The sequence below is a fragment of the Cuculus canorus genome, chromosome 4, assembly GCF_017976375.1.
Source record: "Cuculus canorus isolate bCucCan1 chromosome 4, bCucCan1.pri, whole genome shotgun sequence".
NCBI classification, from domain to species: Eukaryota; Metazoa; Chordata; class Aves; order Cuculiformes; family Cuculidae; genus Cuculus; species Cuculus canorus.
In genome coordinates this window covers 59,538,506-59,554,575 of record NC_071404.1, presented here as the reverse complement: position 1 = coordinate 59,554,575, position 16,070 = coordinate 59,538,506, and the positions used below count along the sequence as shown (strand labels likewise).

The 16,070-nt window shown below is 44.4% G+C and overlaps 1 protein-coding gene across 18 annotated transcripts in view; it reads left to right on the top strand.

The window, feature by feature from the left end:
• ADGRL3 (adhesion G protein-coupled receptor L3) overlaps nucleotides 1–16,070 on the top strand; it is a 532,152-nt gene that overhangs the window by 450,468 nt on the left and 65,614 nt on the right. For all 18 annotated transcript variants that reach the window (XM_054064759.1, XM_054064762.1, XM_054064751.1 and 15 more), the window contains 2 exons: nucleotides 13,727–13,936; nucleotides 14,404–14,624. In XM_054064759.1, coding sequence (XP_053920734.1) covers nucleotides 13,727–13,936; nucleotides 14,404–14,624 — 431 coding nt within the window. The remainder of the gene's footprint in view (nucleotides 1–13,726; nucleotides 13,937–14,403; nucleotides 14,625–16,070) is intronic.

Genomic DNA, 16,070 nt, shown 5'->3' with positions numbered 1-16,070 from the left:
GGGGCAGGATAGATCTGCTGCTACTGCTACAAGATGATGTATCTATTGAATTCTGCAGGAGTCACTAGCCATCCAGGAGCCATGCCATTAAACGGCTGTGGCATTGTGCTGGGAGTTGTCTGAAGAAATGGCCCATTCAAAGCACATATTTACAGTATAATGGCATTCTGCAGTCCAAGTGTGGTTTTGCCAGTTTTCTACAACTGCTTGAATTTTCAAAAGAAATGTGTGTTTGCCTCATTATCGCCTGCCTGGAGTTAACAGATATACCTGAGTCACTGAAGTCAGAGTTTGCACCTGGGAAATGCAGATAGCTTTCTACTCCACTGATGTGAATGAGAGCGATCCCTACTGCATGGTGCAGATACAGGATAGCGCAGAACAAGCTACTACAAGTAGGTCAGCCTTGTCTGCATGGCATTTCCCCCAAACCTTGTTAGACTATTAGTGCTGGTGTTATCACATCTTGCAGAAAGAGAATATGAGACTCTTGCTTGCCCATGCTCAGCCAGCAGGTTGGAAAGAGCTACAGCTAGAAGCTTTCTAAGGGCCAAGCCAGTGTGCTGTTAGCCAGTGGGTGTTTCTGGGTGTTAATGAGTGCCCTCAAGATGTTCAGGTCATGTTTTATCATTTGGCTGCAGCCAAAGTATCAGTGCTGTGAAAGCCAAATTGGCTTCACTTTGTTGACTCTGATGCGATGGGACAGCTTCCTGGCATGTCCACTTTAGCAGTCATCCCAGTCTGAGGGCAAAGACATGTGCATACCCTGCAAATATCTGTAACTTTTCCCTCCAGCTGCTTGCCACCTTGCTCTTCCTGATGGCACCATCCCACTCTGGTCTTCTAATGGAGCTGGTCTGTCGTGAATGAGCTTTTAGAAAAACAAAAAAAAGCTTCATATTTAAATAAACATGCATATGATACTACCTAATGCGTGGAGGAAATAAATGAGGGAAAAACAGGTTATATGTGCTTATAGCTAAAGGATTAAATGTGCATACCCGATTCCCTATGTCACTTAGCTAAGATTTCAGTTTCATAACTCCACTTCCATTCCTGTCTGGGCATGTGGCGTAAGTTCATGACAGAGTTAGAACCCAAGGTTTTGCAAAGCAGACTCTCAGGCATGAGATTTTATAAAATAAATAATTTAGTAGAGGGATATAGCATCATGGTTGACACTGGAGAGGGCCAACATAACCAAAGAAACCCCTGATCATTTATACCCTCACACACTATTTACCCACCCCTCACGTGATGGCTGAGTCCAGTAGTAATACTTGGGTCCGAAGTCTTCACTTCCTTACAGGATTCAGTCTCTCAAACAGGTCATTATCTTGTCCTAGTGCAGCTGATGTTGTTGATCTGTAACCTTGAAGCCTCTGCATTTTTCTGTTTTCAGTTACTCTGAAGGCCATGTTTATGACTAAGCAGATTGCACACACTGGGAAAGTTTTTCACTGGAAATTCACAGCTTGTGGCCTAGTGCTTGAGAGCAAGTCTTGCTAATCATGCTAAGAAAGCCAAGCAAACAGCATACTAACTCACACAGTAATGTATCTCTAAATTATTTATTCTACTTAAAATGTTACTTATTTATCTAAACAACTAATCTTTTTTAGAGAGGAGAATTTCCTGGTATGCAGTCCAGTTGCTGTCCAGGGAGGATTCAAATAGGAATCACCAGCAATCTGTTGTATGTATAAGAGATCTCATTGCTTTGAGGAGCACCCTCGAGAGTGCTCGAGCAGAAGATCATCGCCATGCAGCCACACTGCCCAGGAGGGAGAGCAAAAATGAGCCTCGCTTAGGCTGTCATATTTATGGGATAAAAGTGGTTGACTCGTTGTAAAACTGTGTATAATAGAACTACACAGGAGGCTCCTTGTTGGTGTTCCTGTGTTGCTCTGCTCCTTGTGGGTTTCTTAGAGGAATTCTTGGCCCAGCAGCAGGCAGGCCTTTACCTTCTTTGGAGCCTGAACCAAACTGCTGCCAGTGTGGTTAAAGGCAGGGGTAGTGTGAAGCGCATCCATCACATGGCCATATGGCTCTTGGCATTTTGGTGAGGTGGCTTGTATGACATTCCTTATCCTGATGCAGTGAATTAATTTTAAAGTCCTGGAAGAAGAATACCTGCTGATTTGTAAAGGTGTAGGTGTTGTTGTCATTCATTGACATAAATTCATCTCTTGTAGGCAAGCTTCTGAGCCATTTTATTGTCTTACAACTTGTACAAAAAGACATTCCCTGCCTTAAAGACCATTTACTTTTCTTGGAGGTGGAACGGTCCTTGAGGAAAGCATGTTGCATGCTTGTTCAGGACATCTTGCAGTAGTGGTCTGGCCAGTGACTAGGATCATTAAAGAGATCTGTCAAGCACAGAATAATTAATAATATCCTAGGATTTTTGCAACAGAAATTATTTTCTCTTGTAATTGAGATTTGTAGTTTACTGACTTAAGTTTGTCAGATTTTTTGATCCAAAGGGGGCATCCTCAGGTGTAATGAGTATCCATTGCACCCTACCTAAAGAGACCAAACACTGGGCGTGGTGGGGAGAAGACACTGGTGTTGTGCTCCTTAGTCAAGAGCCAGCACCGACTGGACAAGTGTCACGAATGATCTCTCTCACTGACAGCACAGCAAAAGAAAAAAAGTGTGTTCTCCAGGAGACCTCGGTGGCTGCTCTGCAAGTTAGTGCCTGGAATTCAACTGTTAGCAGAGTGTATGTGGCAAGGTGGAGCTGGAAGGTGAGCACTGCTAGGGAGCTGAATGGTGGCCGCCTGGCTCTCTACCATAAAGCAACAATATGTCTTTGTCCTAAAGGGTAGAAAATGACATTGGCTGACCACGCTGGCAAAGATTTATTGACGTACTTCAAAAGTAGAAGTTGTTAGGAGCAATTCCAGTCTTAATAGGGCTGTACCTGATTAAGAGGAGGAAATATTAATTTGAAGATGCTTTCTGCCTGTTAAAATCAAGTGGGCACAGAGTTTCTTATTTATCCATATATTTCAGTGAGGTAAATAAAGATGAGCAAGACTAAGAGCCTGCTGTGCACACAGGAAGAATGCATAGCTGCTGGCAAGAGTGATGGTCCCACACCTGCAAGTAGCCCTGCAGCTGCTGTCAGAGCCCCAGCTGGCATGGGAAGACAACAGCAGGACTGCAATGATCTAAGAGCTGGACCTCGCTGATGTATCCTGCTGGTAATGGATGACCTTACAGACCTGCAGCATTCATTACCCTTTTGGACAGTTTACTGGGAAGAATGAGAACCTCCCTTTGGATAAAGATGTTAAGACTTATAGAATAGAATCATAGAATCATTAAGGTTGGAAAAGACCTCTAAGATGATCAAGTCCAACCATAAGCCCAACACCACCACACCTACTAAACTATGTCCTGAAGTGCCATAACTACACTGTTTAAAACACCTCCAGGGATGGAGACTCCATCACTTCCCTGTTCCAATGCTTCACCACTCTTTCAGTAAATATTTTTCTTCCAATATTCAGTCTAAACCTCCCCTGGCATGATCCAGCGCCATTTCCTCTTGTCCTATCTCTAGTTACTGTGGAGAAGAGACCAACATCCAAGTCACTACAACCTCCTTTCAAGTAGCTATAGACAGCAATGTCTCCCCTCAGCCTTCTCTTCTCCAGGCTAAACAACCCCAGTTCCCTCAGCCACTCTTCATAAGACTTGTCTACAGACCCTTCACCAGCTTTGCTGCCCATCTGTGCAGATGCTCCAGCAACTCAACTTCCTTCTTTTACTGTGGGGCCATAGCTGAACACAGTATTCGAGCTGTAGCCTCACCAGCATTGAGTACAGGGTATGATCACTTCCCTGCTCCTGCTGACCACACCATTTCTGGTACAAGCCAGGATGTCATTTGCCCTCTTGGCCACCTGAGCATGCTGCTGGTTCAGCTGGGTGTCAACCAGCACCCACAGATCCTTTTCCACCAGGCAGCTTTCCAGCCGTTCTTCCACAAGCCTGTAGCATCGCATGGGGGTTTTGTGACCCAAGTGCAATAAGTCTGCAGACTTACTGAGGGAGCACTTAATCCCCTCATCTAGATCATTAATAAAGACATTAAACAGAACTGGTCCTGATATGGAGCCCTGAGCAACACCGCTTGTGACCGGTTGCCAACTGTATTTAACTCTGTTCACCACAACTCTTTATGATCAGCCAGCCAGACAGTTTTTCACCCAGCAAAGGGTATGCCTATATAAGCCATAAGCCACAAGTTTCTCCAGGAGAATGCTGTGAGAGACAGTGTCAAAAGCTTTACTGAAGTCCAAGTAGATGATTTGCACAGCATATCCCTCATCTGCTATGTGGGTCACCTGGTCATAGAGGAAGATCAGATTAGTCAGACAGGACTTGCCATTCATGAACTCATGCTGACTGATCCTGGTTATCCTGAAAGTGCCACCTGATGACCTTAAAGATGATCAGCTGCGTAGTCTTCCCTGGTACCAAGGTCAGGTTGACAGGCCTGTAGTTCCCCGGACCCTCTTTCTGGCCCTTCTTGTAGATGAATGTCACATTGGCCAGTCTCCAGTTGTTTGGGTCCTCCCCTGGTAACCGGGTCTGCTGATAAATGAGGGAGAGTGGCTTCACAAGCTCCTCTGCCAGTTCCCTCAGTACTCTTGGGTGGATCCCATCTGGCCCCATAGACTTTTGAGTGTCTAGGTGGTGTAGCAGGTCATTAACTGATTCCTCCTGGATTGTGAGGGGTTTATTCTGCTTTCCATCCATATTGTGTCAATAATAAGAAGAAGCTCTATGTGCTTTGGAGGAAAGGACAGGCATCTTGGGTGGACTACAGGGAGGAAGTGAGATCGTGCAGGGAAAAAATCAGGAGGGCCAAGGCCCAACTAGAAATCAAATTGGCTAAGTCTGTGAAAGACAACAAAAAGTCTTTCTACAAATACATTAACAGGAAAAGGAGGACAAGGGAGAATATCCAGTCCCTATTGGATGCAGAAGGAATAACAGTGACAGGGGATAAGGACAAGGCTGAGGTACTTAATGTGTTCTTTGCCTCAGTCTTTAATAGCAAGGAAAGTTGTTCCCTCTGTGTACAAACCCAGGAGTTAGAGGAGCAGAATGAGGCTCCCATGATCCAAGAGGAGGCGGTTAGAGACTTGCTTGCCCAGCTGGACTCCCACAAGTCTATGGGGCCGGATGGGATCCACCCAAGAGTATTGAAGGAGCTGGCGGATGTCCTTTCCAAATCCCTATCCATCATCTTCCAGAGGTCCTGGCTGACTGGGGAAGTTCCACTAGACTGGAGGCTGGCTGATGTTGTGCCCATATACAAGAAGGGTTGCAGAGAGGATCTGGGGAACTACAGGCCTGTCAGTCTCACCTCAGTGCCAGGGAAAGTCATGGAACAGGTAATCTTGAGTGCTATCATGAAGCACATGCAAGAGAACCGGGTGATCAGGCCCAGTCAACATGGGTTTACAAAGGGCAGATCTTGCCAAACTAACCTGATCACCTTCTATGACAAAATCACTCGACTACTGGGTGGGGGAAAGGCTGTGGATGTAGTCTTCTTGGACTTCAGTAAAGCCTTTGACACAGTTTCTCACAGCATTCTGCTTCAGAAACTGTCAGCCTCTGGCCTGGACAGGCGCACACTCTCCTGGGTTGAAAACTGGTTGGATGGCCGGGCCCAGAGAGTGGTGGTCAATGGAGTTAACTCCAGCTGGAGGCCAGTCACAAGTGGGGTTCCTCAGGGCTCAGGACTGGGTCCAGCCCTGTTCAATGTCTTTATCAATGACCTGGATGAAGGCATTGAGTGCCCCCTCAGCAAGTTTGCAGATGACACTAAGCTGGGAGGAAGTGTGGATCTGCTGGAGGGTAGGGAGGCTCTGCAGAGGGGTCTGAACAGGCTGGACCGCTGGGCTGAGGCCAATGGGATGAGGTTTAGCAAGACCAAATGCCGGGTCCTGCACTTGGGGCACAACAACCCTATGCAGTGCTACAGACTGGGGGAAGAGTGGCTGGAGAGCTGCACGGAAGAGAAGGACCTGGGGGTGTTGGTTGACAGCCGACTGAACATGAGCCAGCAATGTGCCCAGGTGGCCAAGAAAGCCAATGGCATCTTGGCTTGTATCAGAAATGGGGTCACCAGCAGGTCCAGGGAGGTTATTCTCCCTCTGTACTCGGCACTGGTAAGACCGCACCTCGAATACTGTGTTCAGTTCTGGGCCCCTCACCACAAGAAGGATGTTGAGGCTCTGGAGCGTGTCCAGAGAAGAGCAACGAAGCTGGTGAGGGGGCTGGAGAACAAGCCTTACGAGGAGCGGCTGAGGGAGCTGGGGTTGTTTAGCCTGGAGAAGAGGAGGCTGAGGGGAGACCTTATTACTCTCTACAACTACCTGAAAGGAGGTTGTGGAGAGGAGGGAGCTGGCCTCTTCTCCCAAGTGACAGGGGACAGGACAAGAGGGAATGGCCTGAAGCTCCACCAGGGGAGGTTCAGGTTGGATATCAGAAAAAAATTCTTCACAGTAAGAGTCATTGGGTACTGGAACAGGCTGCCCAGGGAGGTGGTCGAGTCGCCTTCCCTGGAGGTGTTTGAGGAACGGGTGGATGAAGTGCTTAGGGACATGGTTTAGGGGGTGTTAGGAATGGTTGGACTCGATGATCCAGTGGGTCCTTTCCAACCTGGTGATTCTGTGATTCTGTGATCTCTGTCTTCCAGCTCAGGGGGCTGAATACTCTGTCATTAACTTGTCTGACTATTAAAGACTAAGGCAAAGAATGCATTAAGTACCTCAGTCTTTTCCTCATCCTTAGTGGCAATGTTCCTCTATATTTCCAATAAAGAATGAAGATTCTCCTGGGCTCTCTTTTTATTGTTAATACATTTGTAAAAACATTTTTGTTTTCTCTTGCAATGGTGGCCAGATTGAGTTCTATCTGGGCTTTTGCCTTTCTACTTTCCTCTCTGCATAACCTAACAAGATCCTTGTACTCTTTTTGAGTTGCCTGCCCCTTCTTCCAAAAGTGATAAGTGAACCTGAGTCCCAGTAAAAGCTCCGTGTTCAGCCAGGCCGTTCACCTTCCGCTCTGGTTCGTCTTGCAGCGCGTGGGGGCAGCCTGCTCCTATGCCTTTAAGACTTTTTTATTGAAATATGCCCAGCCTTCCTGGACCTTTCTGCCCTTCAGCACTGTTTCCCAAGGGAACTTGGAAACAAAAGGACTTGGAAACATATCAATGTTTTCATCAGCTAATAAGTCCATTTCGCCTGTGTTATGGGAAAAGTCTCATAGATATTTTATTAAATTATTACATATGTTTAACACAGATGAGACCTATGCTAAATATTCATCTACTGTTTGAATCCGTAGGATATTTGTTATGACCTTTAAATGCTATGAAAACGAGGTGGTTCCCATGCCATGTGAGAAAGCCCGTAGTTAAGTAAGGCGTTCCAGCTATATAATTGCTGCAGAAGTGTTCAAAATTTCTTGGCTGTTTTTTATATAAGCTTGCACTTTGCATCATATTAATTATAGCAGATGCATCTTAAATGTACCATGGGATAAACGTGCAGCCAGAAAAATGTTCAGAGCTAGTGAGAAAATGCAATTAAAAAAACACCGAAAGCAGAATAAGCAAAGTTACCTCAGGGTAGATAAATGTTGCTTATCAGTATGTAGTGAATGCCAGAGCTTACTCTTCTTTTAAAAATAAATAAAAAAATAAAGCAAGAGAGAAAGAGGGGGGAAAGGAAAGGTGTTTTAACTATAGCAATTCGTCGGAAGGTTTCAGATGTTATTCTATACCACAAACATATTACACTGTACTAATTGTTTGGGGAATGGAAGCATAGGGCAAGCTAAGGAGAGAAAGGAATAAAAATGTTTAAAGTCTAAATGGAATGCAGTGATCCATTGCCCAAAGCAATACAGCCATTTCAGATATTTGGTATATAATATTGGTGTTGAACAGCAGTGAATGAAAGCAGAAGTGGGTGCAAGACTGTAAAAACACCCCAGCTACAGAATTAAATTACTGAAATTTTAGTAGTTTTTAAATAATAACTGTTTTAATTAAGCAGAAAACTTACTGAATGTTCTTGTTTTCAATGAGATTTTAAAATTCAAAATGCAGCAGTATCTGAGCTTGTGTTAGGAGCAGTAATCTGTGACTTTGATGAACTCCGAGAATAAGGAGTTGTAAACAGCACATTTGGGTATACCTTTGGTTAAATATACCTATTAGGTCAAGTAATCTGCGCCTATGTTCTCTGAGCCCTTGAATTTGCAGTTTCTTAGCTCAGCGCTTACAGGTATCAAAAATATAAGTACAAGCAACTTACTAGCCATGACTTGTCTTCCCTCCAGTTCAACAGGTACCTATTTGCTCAGCATTACCCTTCTTGACTCTCTGATCTGTGAGCCAGGGCTAGTTGCACAGTAAGGAGCTGTGCTGCAGAGCATGGAGACATTGCCCTCCTGTCCTCTATCCTAAAATGCACAATTCAAGTCACTCGCATTTGGAAGTGACTTAATTGTGCAAGGGCAAGCCTTGCCCTGTTTCTTGGTGCCCCCTTCCTTTCTGGCTGAGAGCAGGGTGAACGCAGGGATCAAAATCAAAGCAGGGACTGTGTTGTGGTGGAGCAATGTCGCAGCTGTCTCTTGACAGCAGCCTGAGTAAGACCATCGGTGTGACAGCAGAAGCTGATGGTACTCTGACCAGATTTTTTCCGTGAACTCAAATTAAAAAGCTGACAGCTTGGCTGAATAGATGTCTACACTGAGTTTGGCACAGCCTCTATAGCTCATTTCTCATATTGGAGATGCCTTATTGAGTAAGCAGAGCTGCACCAACTTTTCTAAGTCCAGCCAGCACAGAAGGGCAGGATGATGGATGCAGTTAGTGTCCCAAGCCTCTCCTCCTCTCCATGACTGAATCTCACCTCAACTGCATCTAAGTTGCTGTGACATCAATGAGTATGACGGCAACACTGGGTTCTTGCCACATGCCGTATCCCCAGTACTATTTGTAACACATGATGAGTTGAGATCTTGACCTATTTCTCTGTGCACATCTGCCCCCATATCACTTTGTTCTGGCCATGAGGATTTCTGCAGCTTGTGCTGGACACTTCTGGCAGTCACTGAAAGGCTGTAGCATTCTGGGGGGAAGTTCTACAAGGGTTCTACAAGTTCTGCAAGGCTAAGAGGCCTTCATCTTGCAGAAGAAGGCAGAGGAGGAGGAAGATGATCTGTGTGGCCCATGCAGAATACAAGGGTAGCTTTGAGGACTAAAGCAAGGAGAGGAAAGGTGGTTAAACCACCTTGTAGAAGTGCTCAGGGATCTTAGCTTTATTTTAAATGGCCCTAGTTGGAAGACAGTGATGTTGCACAGGGGCTTCAAGTGGGAATTATGCTTTTTTTATTCCTAGGTTAGGACCTGCTGGTGCCCATGTCAGTATCACTTTTGCAGAGCACAGAGAGGATGTGTACCATGTCTGTGAGTGCCGTTATTTGCTGTGGAGCAGAGCTGCCTGCCTCCCTTGGTGCATCCTCGGGGAAAAGGGAGAGGACAGGTGCTGAAGTAGAGGTATCCTCCCAGCATATCCCTCTTAGCCGCAGAGCAGGGAACCCCCCTTGAAACCTCTCATACCTGCATAGCCACTGCAAGTGATGCCATTAGCTAGCCCAGATGCACCGCGGAAGCCCTTGGGGTTTCCTCCCAGTCCAAACAGCCCAGCTGATGCTTTTGGCCTATCTACAAAATTACTTCACTCTTATGTTTGCACTTAGCCACAAAGCATTACAGCCAGGTCATAGCAGTAATCTTTTCTCAAAAGTGATGAGGAAAAAAGGGCAGAGCGAGCCTTTACAGCCCCAGATAGCTACAAACCTGAGGAGCAGCATCAGCGATGCACAGAAGTTCAAACCTGTCCCATTTGGGTCTATGCCCAGCCCAGCACACTGCCAGCTCCCACCAGGCGCCAAGTGGTCACATCTGAACGAGTCAGTGATACTGTGTTTTATTTACTGCTTGCTTATTCCTTCACCCTCAAACATATTACTCCTTCCATTCCTGGAGGGACAGATTAGGCAAAAGAATGCATTCTTTGCTGCTGGCAGCTCAGTTTGGCTGCTGCTTTCTTCTACTGATATTTTTAATAAGAGATGAAATGGCTGTTCATCTCAGGGAGAGCCATTCTGTCATACACTGACATTCCCTGGGATCTGTTTTTATTAGCTCAACTCTGGTGTACAGGCACTGCCAGAGCTGCTCATTGATTTTCCCAGCCTGGATAATATCTAGACTGCCTGTTCACCCTGCTGTGGTTGCTATCAGGGGTCCTGTAACTCCTCCTGTGTAGGTTTCCGTCAGTGCTCTCCTCCTGCTGCTTTGGGCCCCACCAGAGCAAAAGTGGTGCTTTATTCCAAAGCCAGGGAAATCTTTCACTGGGCTTTGGGTCAGACTCATGCCTAAAGCATAAATGTAAAATGTACTTAATATAGGAACCCTTTCACTGAGTTGGATTATTTTATTTCTTTCAGTTACTCAATAAGTTGTTCCTGTGTTGAAAATAATCTGTGTGTCAGCTTACTTGTAAAGCTAGCATAGCTTAATAGTAACAAAGCTCAGTGGTTTGCGTGCTGGGCTATGTAGCACCAGTCTTAACAGCCATGGTGCATTTGGGCAAGGAGGTGTTTGATTGATGCTGTTAGGAAATTGTCCAATATTGGATTGTGTGATGGCAAGGATATACTCATGGCTTTGAAAAGTGATTACCATGATTTCTTCTTTTCCCATATTATTCTGCTTTGTGGCCTGTAGCAGCACAGTATTTTAGAAGAGTCAGTCTCCTGCAAGGCAAATTTCCTTATTGGACTTGCTAGTGTAAAAGCTCTGGATGTGCCTGGTCTGGGGGCAGTTGGCACTGCCAAGGAAAGGGTGCCAGTGCTTAGCAACTCCTCCTTGACCCAAAGGAGTCTTGACAACTATGACAACTGAAATTGGTCATCCCAAACAAGAAAGAGTGTACCCAGCCTTTGAAATCCAGCTGACTTCTTCTCGTGGACTTTACTAGAAAAACTACAAATTTATATTTCCCCCCTTGAGGTGTTTTTAAACTACTCTTGTCCCTGTTTTATTGTTTTTAATACCTTCTTTTTTGTTCTTTTGTGAGTTTGTTGAATTTGGGGAGAGAGGTTGTAATTATGGAGAAGTTGTTTTTATGGTTGTTTCCTAGCACTCCAGGGATGGGTATATGCATAAAATCAGTATTATCATTAGGATTAATATTAAAAAGAAGAGTAGTAAGAGTGATAATAATACAGCGATTAAGTCTGTGATTCTTACTAAGCATGCTAAGCTTTGTGGGCAAGCAATCCTTCCCTAAGGAAAGCTGTGAACCTATATGGCAAGATCCCGAGCAAAACCATCCCTAATTCCTGCATTGTATCTTAAAGTCAGCATTGTTATGGTTTTGTGATAGAGATACAGGAGCTGAGGCCTGTGAGATTCAACTCACATGGTGAAAGAAGCCCTCAGAGAGCTTTCCCTGTGCCAGGCTAACTTTATCTTAAGATAGATGAATCTGTCCCATTGACTGTATCTGGATAGATGCATCTGATCAAATCTGCCTGATCTGCAAAGTCTCCTTGCATCTGCCCATGTTAGCTGCCTTGCCCCTCTTGCTTAGCCCATGAACTCCTGTTCACTTCAGCCCATTAGGAGAATCTAATCAGGTGAGTGGAGAGGGCTGCTCAGGGAAATGTCCTCCTGCCTTTCTTCAGGAGCCTCAGGTGAAAGAAAGAATGATTTGCAAGGTTCAAGGTTTGCATTAACGATTTTTACACTGATTAAAGATGGGTGGATGAGCTGGAATGACACTGAGATAAAGTAATGTATGGCCACCAGGAAAATGACCTGCACTTCCTCTTCTCAGTTTCGTGGGTGCTGCTGGAATTGCAGGCTGGAATAGGCATTTCTGTTATGATCTACAGTAAGCACACAATGATTTCTTGCCTCTCTGTTGGACTTGTGATTCCCTAGTTCCTTAGATATTGAAAATGTTCAGGAAAAGCTGCAAGGCCATTTGGAGAAAGGAGCCCTCATCTCTCCACCTCCAGGAATCTCTGGAGACTAAATTTCCAGCATGGAAAAGATGGAGGGGAGAGTCACTCCCCATCCTTCATTATCATTTGATGCCTATCACTCATGCTGATAAAGCAAAAGAGCTGAAAGATTTGTTTCTCACTGGTGCTGACATAGCAGAGTGTATATCAGGAAAAGCCTGACATTTGATGTGACTTTATCATTGGCAAGCAGACAAAGAAAATGGATACATTAATCACCTTTTCCTTCCATCTGTCATAAGCTTTTATCCCACGGGAAGGAAAATATTTCCAATTTGTCCTGGCTTTTGAAGTGTGACACTGTTGTATTTGCCAGCCTATGTAATGCCAGTCATCAAAGTGCTTGATGTGGAGGGAATGTGAAAACCACTTAAAACACAACCTGGTGGACCACAAAGTTAGGTTTCAAACATCTCTGGTCTTTTTGGAATGCCCTCAGATGTGTGCAGCCAATCTTTCTCTTTGCTTATTGACTCTAACCACTTACGCCTGAGCAGCCATTTCACCATGTATTTCTCATTTCTTAGTTACATTTTAGTAAGTAATGATATCTCTAATCTTGTCACATCTGATGGAAACTTGGGGAGTTATTGGCGAATTTTACAGCCTGAATAGGAAATAAAGTGGTGGGAATCTCTCAGTGTCAGGGTCCTAGCACTTCCCTCCTCTTCCTGGGAGAGACATGCAGTGTACAGCCCAGGAGCTTTACTTAGTGTTTTATCAGCGGACTCAAGGCACATCTATATCACCCTCACAAAACTTTGTTGCTGGGTTGCCTGTCTTTGCAGCTGCAATGTTTGCATGGCTTTAGGGTAAAACCACATAACAAGTTCATCATAGGAAATCACTACTTTCCAGGCTGTCTTAAAATCACAGTTCTGTTACAATTTAAAAGCAAATTCACATTAAAAGGTCTGTAGTTTTTTCTGGGTAGCATTCCAGGGATCAGTCTGACTTCCCAGGAGTTTTAAAATATAGCTTCAGGGTTTGAAAAAGAAAAAGCAAATTTTATTTCTCCTTCCCTGGTGAAAAAAGAATAAACCAAAACATTTAAGCAATCTCTTTCTGTGCGAAGCCTCCAAGCTCATATGTCTCTTTGAAAATAAAAAGAGGGATTTTTCACTTTTGGTAAGTGGTTTTAATGTAATCTCCATTAGTTGTTAGCATGAAACATTTTTGCCCTGGAATCACAGTGTTTGATGTTTTCTTATAGTGTGCATCCATTCCTTTGCTGCATTTGTGAAAGATGGAGCTGAACACAAGGCTAGCTCTATGACATCAACATATGTTGTTGTATTCAACAACAGCTTCATTGTTTCTAGTCTGTCTCGGTGTCTGAGTCTCTTCAGGGCACCTGCAATTTGCCAGACACTTTGGAGTCTGTGTTTCAGGTGCAGCTTTCTTGATGCAGCATTTACGTCTAAGTCCATTTAGTCTTTCTGCTACTCGTCTCTTGCACCACAGCTTAGTGAGTGGATACAAGTATTTGGGGAAGGCTCTCAGAGAACCTCAGTCTGTGTCTGATATGAATTAGAAGTCCTGCATCATGTGACCGATGATTTTGTGTGTGTGTTTGTTTCACCTCCAGCACAGTGATGCAGTCCATGACCTACTTCTGGACTTTATCACGTGGGTTGGCATCCTGCTCTCACTGGTCTGCCTCCTGATCTGCATCTTCACCTTCTGCTTCTTCCATGGGCTGCAGAGTGACCGCAACACAATTCACAAGAACTTGTGCATCAGCCTATTTGTGGCAGAACTTCTCTTCCTCATTGGCATCAACCGGACTGACCAGCCGGTAAGAGGCAAAGTGCTTCCTGCTTCTGCAACAGGCTCTCATCCCAGTGCGTATGGGATGTTTGACTGTGTGGTGCTGCCTTAGTTCTGTGCATGAGTCGCTCACAGGGTTGGGCCCCTGGTTGTTCAGAGGCTGTATATGTGTCATTTGTAATGGTGTACATGTGTATGTTTAACAAGCAGATTGTAAAAATATGTTTATACTATGTACATCTTTATAAGTTTATTTGCCAGATTATGTACATACCTACCTCTGTATATTTGAATATAATTTATATATGCAGAGTTGTGTCTATTTCAAAGTAGTTCACACCCATTTTCCAAGTGAAAAAAAAGTTCTTCCTTTGGAGAAGGGAAGATAAGAACTCTCTCATTCTTATTAAACCTCCCAGTAGGAGTAATCCTGACTGTTGCATTAATTCAGCCTCGTACAAATGCCTTCTCTTCCTCTTGTCAATCTGCACACAGATTGCCTGTGCTGTCTTTGCTGCCCTTCTGCATTTTTTCTTCTTGTCGGCTTTCACCTGGATGTTCCTGGAAGGGGTGCAACTCTACATCATGTTAGTGGAGGTTTTCGAGAGCGAACACTCCCGGAGGAAGTACTTCTATTTGGTTGGCTATGGCATGCCTGCACTGATTGTGGCTGTATCAGCAGCAGTGGACTATCGGAGCTACGGCACAGACAAAGTGTGAGTGGGGCTTGGCAGTGCTTGGACCTGGTCAAGAGGGATGGGGGGGGGGGCAACAAAGGAAAGTGAAGAGCCCAGGGACCTGTTGGGTAAAGGAGGCTTGTGCAGGCAGAGCTCAGCTAGGAGGCACGTCTTATCTCTGTGTCTCCAACCCAATCTATGATGATAGAGGACAAATTCCCCACCAGGAAATGATTTGCAAAAGTATTTTATTGGGGAAGTCACTTGGGGAAAGTTTTGTCTCATCAGTGCATAACATTGACAGAGATGGCTGTCCCCAGTCTTGGTCTGGCACTGTATTAGCAGGGTCATCTTTCTTCTCTAACCGAAGAGTGTTTCTCATTTCAATGCTGAAACATTGTGCTCTTCTTCTACTTTTTTAAGTGTTCTATGAAATTAACGGAACCTGCAAGTAAAATAGGTGGTGACTGTGGAGTGCATTAGACCCTTTGCAAATTGGAACGGCTACATCATTTATCATTATGAATGTTCCTAAATGTTTTCAACATTGCTGAAGCTGGTATCAAAGCACAATTTAGATGATCATGCAACACCGTCTAATGGAAAACAAAGGGAAAATTGAGCCTTTGATTTTGTTTGTCAGCTTTGTTGCAATAGCACTAACAATGTCTTTTTATTGACTTTTTTTTTTTTTTCCAAATTTCCCTTATCATTTTAACTGAGTTAAGGGCTCAGTCTGAAGGCATACGTAGCAATGAGCCAGTGGCAGTTCTAAAGCTTGTTTTTAGCATGTCTGGTCATGCCATGGCAGCAGTTGATATTCTGTTAAATTCAACTGCAAACATTTTTCCTGAAACCTTATTGGTATATATGAACCTGATTCTTTGCAAAAGGAAATTTGTAGAGCAGTGGAGCTGCTCATGATCCATTACCATGCCAGAGGGTAGGCTTGAACCCTGTCTGGATATTTGCATCATGTTCCTTCCATGAATAGGAGAATAGCAACCTGATTTTGTACAAATGTCACACTTTGCAGAAGGGAAATAAACCACACAGATAAAGGTAGGAAGGAGTGAGTTTTCAAGGATCTCTACCAATTTATCCAAAGTAGTTTGACTGACATTGACAGGCCTAGAGGGCAAACAAAAAGTAACACAACAACTAATTACAGTTTCTGAAGAAGACTGCTTCCATCAGCTGCCACCTGCTTTCTGCTCCAGCCAACTCCTCTGTTCATATCCCCACTTATATAAGTGACATTGAATCATGTATTGTATTGAAACATTCTGTTGTCTGTTTAAACAAATTTATTCTTACTGTGGTGTTTCTATAGAAGACCTGTCTCTTCACAGTGGCCTACATGGGGCAGAGTGAGCTTCAAACATGTTATAGCTGAAGGGCCATGAGTCTGGCTCCCTGGAAAGCTGGCTGAGATGCTACCACACATCTGCCATAGCTGGAACTGTGACCTCACCAGTCCAGTTC